The 12,220-nt window shown below is 41.5% G+C and overlaps 1 protein-coding gene across 3 annotated transcripts in view; it reads left to right on the plus strand.

The window, feature by feature from the left end:
• The window catches only part of AGAP2 (ArfGAP with GTPase domain, ankyrin repeat and PH domain 2), a 466,034-nt gene that overhangs the window by 346,543 nt on the left and 107,271 nt on the right, over window positions 1-12,220 (plus strand). For all 3 annotated transcript variants that reach the window (XM_073613744.1, XM_073613742.1, XM_073613743.1), the window contains exon 4: window positions 4,227-4,312. In XM_073613744.1, the coding sequence (XP_073469845.1) occupies window positions 4,227-4,312 (86 nt within the window). The remainder of the gene's footprint in view (window positions 1-4,226; window positions 4,313-12,220) is intronic.

The raw sequence follows: 12,220 nt of genomic DNA on the forward strand, positions 1-12,220 counted from the left end.
CATTTTCATTTTAACTTGGGAACACTTGGACAGTTATACATTGATTGTTGTACTTTGGATGTGCTATAATACGGGATTGGTCAACCAGAATTTCAGAACAAATTGGCCTCATTTATTTAAAGTGTTGGCAGATATAGAAGACTGCCATTTAATCTGGTTATGTGTTAATTTGAAGGCCTTTGTACTAGCCCCCTGTAGCCTCTCATACATCAGAAATCAAAGAGGTAGAACTGTAACCCCGTCAGTCTTTTTACAGTATTAGATAGGATGGACAGTGAATCTAAAAAAGAGTGTTTGATGATTGCAAGAGAGAGCATTGAGGTGATCTGCTTAGTGTGCTGTAGCTGCTGGTTCTTCATTGTCCAATCATCGCCTTAAAAAAGAAGTCTCACTGAACATATTTTTATTTATCCTGCCCCCCAGGGGAAAACGTGTATGTAGCACTTTGTCCTCTTAAAGTGATTGCAAAGTATCATTTTTTTTCCCCATAAAAATAATAAACATGTTATACTTACCTGCTCTGTTGCTGTGGTTTTGCACAAAGCAGCCTGGATCCTCCTCTTCTCAGGTCCCTCTTCTGTGATCCTGGCCCCTCCCTCATGTTCAGTGCCCCCACAGCAAGCAGCTTACTATGGGGCACCTGAGCCGAGTCATAGCTCCCTGTGTCCATTCAGTCACGGAGCCCCAACCCGGCCCCGCCCTCGGCCCTCTCTCTCCTGATGGCTAGCTGACTTTGATTGATAGCAACGGCAGCCAATGACACCACTGCTGTGTCTCAGTCAATTTGGGCGGCTGTAGACATCGCTGGACAGAGAGGGACCTCAAAGAGGGACCTCAGATAAGTATTAGGGGGGCTAAGGTCAGCTGCTGCACACAAAAGGCTTTTTATTTTAATGCATAGAATGCATTAAGATTAAAAAAAACAACTCCTTTAAGATTGGTGTGGTAAATGAGGAGCATGCTGCTCTGTAGGAGATGAACATTTATTGAATGCTGATTGGCAGCACTGCTCTCGGACACCAGACGCTTGCCTGGGACCAGCACCATCACAACTCAAGCAGAGAGAAAGGGGCATGCCAGCAAGCTTAGGTGTGCTTAAAGCAGAGGGGGTGATAGCAGCTGAGCTCCACAATAGGGGCACCTGCAAATTGGGCTTTTGCAGGGGAGGAGCTGACAGGCAGGAATGGCAAAGATAAAGATCTGCACAATCATTCAGCGTTTCTTTTGACAAGAAGAGATAAATATTTCTACATTAATGAATATATCAGCTTTTAAGTTTTCATTGCTCATAAGGTTTCCTCGTGAACCAATCTGTATCTCTTTGACTGCAGGGGAGAAAAGTATATTGTCGGGACCAGACTGTGCCTGATATAGGTGTCTGAATTAGCGATCATGAACAGAATTAAAAATGTTTTGGCAGGAAAAAAGTCTAAAGCATAACTAAACCTTCACACAAAAAAGGCCACCAGAAGCTGTTAGCGAAAATGTGCTACAATTTTTTTAGCCACAATGTGCTAGAAGAATTTCGTGTGTTGAGATTCTTTGGCTGCTTGATTGGCCTGGTTGGATGATGTAACTCCTGGGCATGCGCATGAGAATTAATTTGTCTCTACATAGAGGAGTGACATGAATGTACACTAATCTGCACATGAGGAAGCTCCATGTTCACAAATACTGACAGGCAGGTAGAAGCAATTATGACCAATAGGGTATCTTCTGTCATAAAAATCCTACCTGTCAGACATCTTTTTTATAATTTGTAACTTTACTTCCACTTTAACTGTGTATTTAGTTTGCCTACACATACAGTATAGTTTGGGTGCCAGAATAACTGGTTAGAGTTAAAGTTACCTGTGACTATGCACATTGAAGTATTAACAAATTCTGAACAAACATTAAAAGCTCCCATTCACCTCTGTGGCTATAGACATTGTGGACACGTTTGTCTTAAAAATTTACAACAGAATAATTTTTATTGTAGCTCCTCTCCATCTTACTGTTTGAGAGCAATATCTGTCAAGCTTCTAAAGTAAACAAAAAGCAGGTGCTTGTAAATAGTTAGAGACCAACTGAAACACAACTTTATAGTCTCTGTTGTGATCTTTGTGGATAGATTATATTATAATCTAAGCAGCCAGAGAGGTCAGTGATGGAGTGTTTAACCACTTCCCGCCCAACAAAGTCATATGACGTCGTTGACTTTGAGTGGGGATATCTGAATGATGCCTGTAGCTACAGGCATCATTTAGATATCTTCTTTTAGAGACGGCGATTACCTGCACTGTAGGAACAATAATAGCGGCTGTTTAGCTGCTTGATTGTTCTTACAGGCAGCGGGGGAGGAGGCCCCCACCCCGGTGCTTCTCCCGGCTCGCCTGTACGATTGGTGAGAGAGAGAAGGAATCAGTCCATGCCGGAAGTTGACCATAGAGAATCCGACAGGCCAGATAGCCCCCAGATGTCTCTATGATCTTTCGGAGGCTTGGTACAATGTTATGACGTCACGCACGGCCTCTGCATTTGAAAAAGTGACGCCGCCTTGGCTGGGAATCCAGTATCGTTTTTTTTGTTTTTTTTCAGGCTTCCCAGCCTAGAGGCGAGATGTGGGGACTTACTGACCCCAGATCTCGCTGTAAAGAGGACCTGCGACACACTATTCCTGTTACAAGGGATGTTTACATTTCTTGTAATAGAATAAAAGTGATCAAAAAAAATAAAAAGAAAGTGTCAAAATAGAAAAATAAAAGTAAAATAAACAATAAAAATAAATAAATAATTGAAAGTGCCCCCGTCCCCGCGTGCTCGCATACATAGGTCTTGTCCACATATGTAAACGATGTTCAAATCACACATGTGAGGTATCACCGTGAAAGTTAGAGTGAGAGCAATAATTCTAGTGCTAGACCTCCTCTGTAACTCTAAACAGGTAACCTGTAATATTTTTTAAAGCATCGCCTACGGGGCTGTTTAAGTACCGAAGTTTGACGCCATTCCACGAGTGTACGCAATTTTAAAGTGTGACATATTGGGTATCTATTTACTCGGGCGTAACATCATCTTTCATATTATGCAAAAAAACTTTACTCTTTTTTTTAAATTCATGAAACTTTTTTTTTTTTTTTAAAAGCGTTTAAAAAATGACTGCGCAAATACAGTGCAAGATAAAAAGTTGCAATGACCATCATTTTATTCCCTAGGGTCTCTGCTAGAAAAACATATATAATGTTTGGGGGTTCTGAGTAATTTTCTAGCAAAAAAAATGATGATTTTTCATGTAGAAGCGAAGTGTCAGAATTGGCCTGGGTAGCAAGTAGTTAAAACAGAACTTAAGCCATCGATTTAATTGTTTCCAGAAACAGTTACTTTTAGGGCATGCAGTGAACTATAACTCTTGCAGCTGCTCAATCGACCTGTCAAGCCATCAAATAGCTGCCGTCATAACTGATCACATGTGCAGCATCATGACAACTACAGATTAAACTGAGGCTAAGATGGCAGCTTCCTTGGCTGCAACAGATTGGAGAGTTTTAAAGCTCTTTTATTGCTTGCTAAGAATATACAAAAGCTTCAACATCCACAGTTTGGACACCGGTGCAATTTAAAGTTGCACTGGAAAGTGGCAGTTGGAGAACAAAAGGCTGAGTCTGACTAGTGGCTAGTAATGAGCAGTTTTGCTCTCCATGTGCAGTGAAGTGAGTTCTGTTTATTAGCTCTTTAGAGGTGTGCAACATCCTTTCACTTCTTTCTGCCTGAGCTCTGTGAAAAGCTGAGCTATAAAATAAAATGTAAATGAGGTGGTTTTCCCAATAGTTTTCAGGAAAATGCATAAAGTGGGGTACACACTATAGGAAAATTGGGCGAACGTTCATCCGATTTTTCTCGATGTTTCACAGCAATGATGTTTATTGTTTCTGATAATGCAGTCTTTCTTTTCTGATTTTTCTTGTATGAAAATCATCCGAAAACAGTACATGTTAAACGAAAATTGTTCGTTCTGTTCCCGTACGAGAAAAATTTTGTAGTTGGTCCCTTCGGGAATTTTCATGCGAAAATTCGAAATCGGCTGTCGAAAGTTGTGTACACACTATACGAGAATCGTATAAAAATGTTCGCCCGATTCTCTTATAGTGTGTACGACCCTTAAGTGTAATCAGTCTGCTTACATGAAGTTTAGAATCTGTTGTGTCTTTAACATCTCATTTATATTTTCTTTTATCTTTATTCAGGTGATCAGTTCAAGAAAGAGATCAGTGTGGAGGGCCAAAGCTACCTACTACTGATCAGAGAAGAAGCGGGGGCACCAGATGCAAAGGTAACTATGATTGTTACAGGGGAGGACTGGGAACGCATGCCATGCAGTGATTGGTGGGAGGAGTGACAGGTGGGTGTTGTCTTTAAGGGTGTGGGTTATTGTGACACCGCTTTTCAGATATACATGTTGCGTATGTCAAAAAATGGATTGCAAAAGATGAAGTGCTTTAGGAATTAAACTTTATGACTGCTGGTCTCTGAAAATTACATGGATGAACCTGATTAAATACAGCCATACCAAAAAATCCTAATGATTTAGCTATCTTTAAAGTGTATGCAATTTGTTTCTCAGTATGTTTGCATCATTCCTCACTGTATGTAGTGCAGAACTGGAGGCAAAAACAACACAATAAAAATGAATACCTTGCTGCCAGAGACGTTTTTGAGTGTTTTTGCACAAATGCTTAAAAAATAATTTTAGCCCTGAAGATTATATGAACCCCAAAACATTATACATTTTCTGAAAGCAGACACCCTAGAGAATAAAATAGTGGAAATACCAATTTTTTATGTCACACAATATTACCGCAAATGTCTAGAAAAATCTAAGTTTCAGTAAAAAAAAAAATAAATAAATAAAGCTAATTTTAGGGCACACAAACATAATAAGTTGCCCAATTTCTTGGTAATATCTAAAAGATGAGGTTGCACCGAGTAAACGGATACCTAACATGTACAACCTTAAATTTGCATGCGCCTGTGAAATGGCGACAATCTTCAGTGCCCTATATTTTCCATAAGCAACACTTTAAAAGCCTCTTATAAGTCATCAGTTTAGTGTTATAGAGGAGGTCTGGTGTTGGAAATATTGTTCTCACTGTGGTGTGCGTGGCGATATGTAACATGTGTATTGCAAACAACGGTTTCATGCATAGGCGCCACGGTGCGTGAGTTTACATTCATACGAGCTAATATGTGGGGGTGGAGGGGCCTAAAAATTTTTTTAGGGGGTGTAACTTTCATTTTTTACTATTAAATTTTTTTTTATACTTTTTTAACAATACAAGCAGTGATCTCCCCCCTCCTCAGCCTAGTAGGCAACAGACTATAGCAGGAGCCCTCTGTAGCAGACTGTCCAGCTCCTACATTGAAGACCGTGGAACAGGGATCAATGTGACCAGCTCTATCAATGACATGTATAGTTCAGAATCAAACAAACCAGGAATAGTCTGCATGTATTTCTTGAGGGATATTGTTGATAAATATTACTGTCCCATCTGAAGTAATCCAAACCACATTCTTCGTGTCCGTTAAGTAGTTGTCCATCCTTTTCTCTGTCACCCTGTGCCCCTAATAGACACAGGGTAACTCACACAAAAACTACAAGGTTTCTTGGTGCCTACTACTACTTCCTGCTTATAGTTCCCTACAAGGCTTCTTGTCACCTACTAATGGTAACTGAGGCACCCAATGTGAGATTGCATTTATGAAGTAATAATTAGAGTCCTGCTGTTTAGTAAATTACCAAAAGTATTGAAATGCTTGCCTTTACACACACATGAACTTTAATGGCATCCCAGTCTTAGTCTATAGGGTTCAATATTAAGTTGGGCCATCCTTTGCAGCTATAACAGCTTCATAACAGTCTCCGCTTTAATTCATCCCAAAGGTGTTCTATCAGGTTGAGGTCAGGACTCTGTGTAGGCCAGTCAAGTTCTTTCCCCCCAAACTCGCTCATCCATGTCCTTATGAACCTTGTTTTGTGCACTGGTCCAAATCGTTTGGTGGAGGGGGGAGTATGGTGTGGAGTTGTTTTTCAGGGGTTGGGCTTGGCCCCTTAGTTCCAGTGAAGGGAACTCTTAAGACATCAGCATACCAAGAAATTTTGGACAATTTCATGCTCCCAACTTTGTGGGAACAGTTTGGGGATGGCCCCTTCCTGTTCTAACATGACTGTGCACCAGTGCACAAAGCAAGGTCCATAAAGACATGGATGAGCGAGTTTGGGGTGGAGGAATTTGACTGGCCTGCACAGAGTCCTGACCTCAACCAATAGAACACCTTTGGGATTCAATTAGAGTGGAGACTGCAAGCCAGGCTTTCTTGTCCACATCAGTTCCTGACCTCACAAATGCGCTTCTGGAAGAATGGCCAAACATTCCCATAGACACGCGCCTAAACCTTGTGGACAGCCTTTCCAGTAGTGTTGAAGTTGTTATAGCTGCAAAGGGTGGGCCAACTCAATATTGAACCCTACGGACTAAGACTGAGATGCCATTAAAGTTCATATGCATTTAAAGACAGGGGTCACAATACTTTTGGTAGCATGAAAATGCGTGTAAACATGTCTAAACAGTAGACCTCTTCAGCGCTTGCGCGTTTGCTCATTCTAATAGTCTAAATAAATTAAAGTGGTTCCAAAGGCTCAAGACATGAAGGTAAAAAACATTTGCTGTGCAGCTGCCCCCCAGTCCCCCCTAATACTTACCTGAACTTCATCGTGATCCAGCTATGTGCATGAGAACCTCGGCTCTTCCAGCTACTCTCCCTCCTCATTGGCTGAGACAGCAGCTGGAGCTATTGACTCCCGCTGCTGTCAATCACAGCCAATGAGCCACTGAGGAGAGAGGGGGCAGCCTAAGTCGCGGCTCTGTGAGTGATTGGACAAACAGAGCAGGGACTCGGGAGCAAGTCTGCTTGGGTGCCCCATAGCAAGCTGCTTGCTCTGGGGGCACTCGACAGGGGGGTGGGGCTAGGAATGCCAGCAGTGAACCCAAGAAGAGGAGGATTGCAATGGAGGAGAACCATTGCACAGAGCAGGTAAGTATAGCATGTTTGTTTTTTGTTTTTTTAAGTTGCCTTTAATATCCCTTTAATATTGTGGCCAATTGCATTAATGAACGCCTAAACACACCTAAACGCGTGTGCGTACTTGGCTTTGGACTGTTTTTTTAAGCTGTTTTTTCCCACCAGAAGCAAAATGTCCAGGGGCGTTAAAAATTTTTAAAAAATCCTATATGCATGAGACCTTAGATGTGAGAGCTCAGGCAAGTTAGTGTTAATTTTTGCAAATAATTATTTATATTTATGACAGTAATTAAATCAATTTCTTTGGATTTAGTACTAAAATAAAAAGAGGTTTACATGTACAGTATATTCCTACTCTCTTTCTGTTCTCTCAAAGTCTTGCTATACAACATATGGCATATGGTTGGGTTAACTATGACATTTGGCTAAACCATTAATTTTTGGTAATTTGACTCCATATTATCCTAATGTAAATCTCAAATTACCTACTCCGAGCTTTGACCCTAGGTTCACATCTGTGTGATTCTGTGGGACCCGTTTGCGCGTGGATGGCAGCCCGTTCATTTTAATGGGCTGCTGTGCCTGCAATTTCACTGCGGTTCCTGCACCCGCACACGCACTGCGATTTTACATGCATGGGGTGCCATTTAGAATGAATTGTAGCCCTGTGCGTTTTCACTGCACGCAGAGGTGTGAACCAAGCTTTATTACTTGCAGTGTTGATTTTAGGTACATTGCACAACTTCGTAGACTGGGTGATCACAAAAGTGAAGTTCCAGCAATGCATGTTTTTGTTTAAAACGATGCATTTTATATTGCTCTTTGTCCTGGCTTAGGAAATTTCCATTTACTTTCTCTTGCAGCCTGCAATAAAAGCCCGATGGAGCTACTTCTAATCTTTCCCCACTCTATTCAAAACAAATAAGGCTTTTATTGAAACTCCACCTTAAAGTATACCTTTATAAACTTTCTTTTTAGTTTTGGATAGAGTGGAGAGGGATTAGAACATTTGTCAGGTTTTTATTGCTGTCTTTGCCCCCCATTAGGGAGATTCACACTCCTTATTTTTAATGTTCACCATTATCACTGAAAGTAAAAGGAAATTCCAAATTGTGGGTTGTCACCAGAAGAGGAATAGAGGGGAAATCTTTCAATGGGGACATTATTTGTGGTGATCCTGGTGAGAACATTTTGGAGGGACTTCCTCTCACTTCCTGTTTTGGGGCAGGATGTGAATAGAAATCTCCCCAATGGAACACAGGTGACAAAAACAAAACTGATAGGGGTTAACTTAAAACCCTTCCTTACTTTATTTTAAAAAAAATGCTTTTCCTGCTTTAAAGTGAACTAAATCCAACAATGTATCTGTTTCCAAAAAAAAAAAAACCCAAGCTAAAATGTCCTTAAATCAAACATAATAATAATGTTGCAGTGGTTTCAAATAAAAGGAAAGTATAGTGTATTTTTAGTGAGCGCATATTTAATTTTATCTAAATTGTGAGTATTTTTATTATAAAAACTTGCATTAGCATACTTTTGTATTAAGTATATACATATAGATAGATAGATAGATAGATAGATAGATAGATAGATAGATAGATAGATAGATAGATAGATAGATAGATAGATAGATAGATAAATAGATAGATAGATAGATAGATAGATAGATAGATAGATAGATAGATAGATAGATAGATAGATAGATAGATAGATAGATAGATAGATAGATAGATAGATAGATAGACGGAATGTGTGTAAACCCCCCATTGTTAGGTCCGTACGACATACGGACCTGGCACCGAATGGGTTAAAAGATAAAATAAATATTCATTATTAAACCATAGATTTTCCGTAGTAGTACTTTTTTCTGCCACTAGATGTCTTCAGTCTGATGGTCAGAATAAGTCAGCCCACTTCTGTTGAGCCCAGGTCATCCTTGACCCTCCCAGCCTGTGACTGCACAGTGAAAGAAGAAGAAGCACAATGATGAGATCATCTCTCTGTCAATCTGCTTTCTTATCTAATCCACATGATCCTTGACATCACATGTACTGATCCTTATGCTGCTTCTTCCTCTCACAATCCAACCCTGCTGCACAGAGACTGCAATAGGCTGAAGCCAGATCAAATTCAGATACTTACACTTTTAAAAAATAAATGTAATTAAGGTTCTGCATTGCCAAACATCTGCCAAAAACCTTTTATCACTATAGAAGGACACTTGAAAGAAGACGTTTCCAGAACCAGATGTCTGTTGCCAACATCGCAATTATATAAAAAGAACAAGATATCCCCCACTGGAAAGTGGGAATTTGGAGCAGCTAGGTTTATTAAACTAGAAATTTCTGTAAACATATGGTAAACACATACTGGAGTGATTTACTGAAACTGGAATGGAACACAGAATCTAGTGCAACTGTGCATAGTAATCAATCAGCTTCTAACTTCAGCATCTTCAATTAAGCTTTGACAATCAGGCTCGGTCCACACTTAGGGCGACATGTCAGGCGACTTAGCCACCTGGAAAGTTGCACTCAATGCAGTGCAATGGAACCGTTCTAATTGGAGCGACTCAAGACGCTCCGACTTAGAAAAGGGTTCCTGTACCTTTTGGGGGCAACTTCAGAGTTATTTGCATTGACTTTTATTACAGAAATTGTTTGCAAGCCGTGCTAAAGTCGCACTGTACGGGGCAGCTTCAGAGTCGGGGGACTTTGAAGCCACCCCAGCGTGAACCGGCACTAAAACCTAGCAGTTGATTGGTTACTATGCACAGCTGCACTAGATTCTGTGTGCACCAGTTTTATTAAATCACCCCCCACTGTCTGCCATTTTGAGAAGCCCCCTCTTAAGTCCTCATTGGGGATAATCTTTGTCCGGCCCGAAACCTGCTGAGAACTGTCACAAGATATCAGGCTGCCAGCTCAAACAGTTGCAACTGTGGAATATTCCGCCTCACATCTGCATATAACAAAGGGATGGAGATGCTGGTAACATCATTGACCTAACATGGCCATATTTGGACAATGATGTCCCCAGCATCTCTGCTCCTTTGTTATGTGCGGTTGCGCAGCAGGGAATTCCACGGCTGCAGCTGATTGGGCCAGCAGCCTGATATAATGTGTCAGTTTCCTGCAGCTTCGGCCCATACTGTGTTCAACACAAACCTTAACTCATCCTTAGTCCTTATAGTTAATACATCACATGATCAGCAGTGTTGATCAAACTATTAAGATCCTGTTCCAACTATGTCATTCCATTGTGGTGTGTTATTGCATACACATTAATGTGTGATGGTATTTTGCACGTTAACGTGTGTTCAATTTAGTAAGCTTGTTCATTGTCAATGGGCTGCCAACTCACAACAATGTAAGAAAAACCAGATGTAACACTAAAGATAAAGGACCCTCAAGGTATGGACCCACCAAGTATGAATATAAATAGAAAAAATCATAAATCCTCACAATAGGGTAGAGAGGGGAAAAAGAATGGAGCAGGAGCTCTCGGCAAAAATCATATATGTGTAACTCAGAATTAAAAAACCTGACATAGCTCAACCGTCATATCAAAATAGCAAAATTTATGAATGTCAAAAAGGATGAAGAAAACTACATGTAAAAGACATATACAATGATAAAAACCATAACCACCTCCATAGTTGTATAAATCAGACCATAGAATAATCTTAGTATACATGGATGTCCTCTAATTCCACAAGGCTCCTATAAGCAAAAACCAGACCTGCACTTCTTTTTCCAACTGCGCTGCAGTGTAGGCCCATTGGCACCTACTTGTGCACTAGTGTGCCATTCTAAATAAAACTGCACCACAACACACCACACGACACAGAGTGCTGTGTGTTACCATGTATTGAGGTAATGCACAGTAAACACCCCTTCCCCATGTCAACTAAACCACCTTGCACTTTACACCTTTTAATCAGCGAGTGACGTGGTCCAGGAGCCTACATCATATCAGGTGGTGCTCATTCAGTGAAGCCTCTCTGCTGACTTACTGTACAAGTTTTACAACAGCTCTTGCATATAGGCCTAAGAAGAATCCAGTACCCCGCACCCTAAAATTTTATCTACCAGTCAAGCAGCACCCTTAACACTGAACCATTGACTGAAACGTTTTGCTTCCCACCACCCCCCAGACACTGCACCTTTCTGCCACCAAGCGCCTTCATCCTCCAACCACCCAGCAACTCTTCCACTGCTTACTCCACCGCTGCTCCCTCTGGTCACCTTTGCAGGAACATGCAGAAAGGAGGAGAGGGGGAGCTTAGAGTTTCTGGGCTCTCTGCCCACTCAATGTTTGGCTCTCTCTCTGGTGACATCACCCCCTTCGCAGTGCCACCTGTAGATGATGGTTATCTATCAGAGACTCAAAAGATCTGCTTCAACCACTGGGAGAGCTGGAAGCAGAACCTCAAAAATGGATGTCTCACCAGAGCTTCACAGGTTGCCACTGGATTCCTTTTCCACTCCTCCATGACAAAATCACAGAGCTGGTGGATGTTAGAGACCTTGTGCTCTTCCACCTTCCATTTGAGGATGCCCCAGAGATGCTCAATAGGGTTTAGGTCTGGAGACATGCTTGGCCAGTCCATCACCTTTGCCCTCAGCTTCTTTAGCAAGGCAGTGGTCGTCTTGGAGGTGTGTTTGGAGTCATTATCATGTTGCAATACTGCCCTGCGGCCTAGTCTCTGAAAGGAGGGGATCATGCTCTGCTTCAGCATGTAACAGTATATGTAGGCATTCATGGTTCCCTCAATATTCTGTAGCTCCCCAGTGCCAGCAGCACTCATGCAGCCCCAGACCAAGACACTGCCACCACCATGCTTGACTGTAGGCAAGACACACTTATCTTTGTACTCCTCACCTGGTTGCCGCCACACACGCTTGACAACATCTGAACCAAATAGGTTTATCTTGGTCTCATTAGACCACAGGACATGGTTCCAGTAATCCATGTCCTTAGTCTGCTTGTCTTCAGCAAACTGTTGCTTAACCAATGCAGACCAATTTTATGCAGTGTGCGGCAAATGGTCTGAGCACTGACAAGCTGACCTCCCCACCCCTTCAACCTCTGCAGCAATACTGGCAGCACTCATACGTCTATTTCCCAAAGACAACCTCTGGATATGATGCTGAGCACG

This window comes from Aquarana catesbeiana, linkage group LG02 (genome assembly GCF_042186555.1).
Source record: "Aquarana catesbeiana isolate 2022-GZ linkage group LG02, ASM4218655v1, whole genome shotgun sequence".
In the NCBI taxonomy this organism is placed as follows: Eukaryota; Metazoa; Chordata; class Amphibia; order Anura; family Ranidae; genus Aquarana; species Aquarana catesbeiana.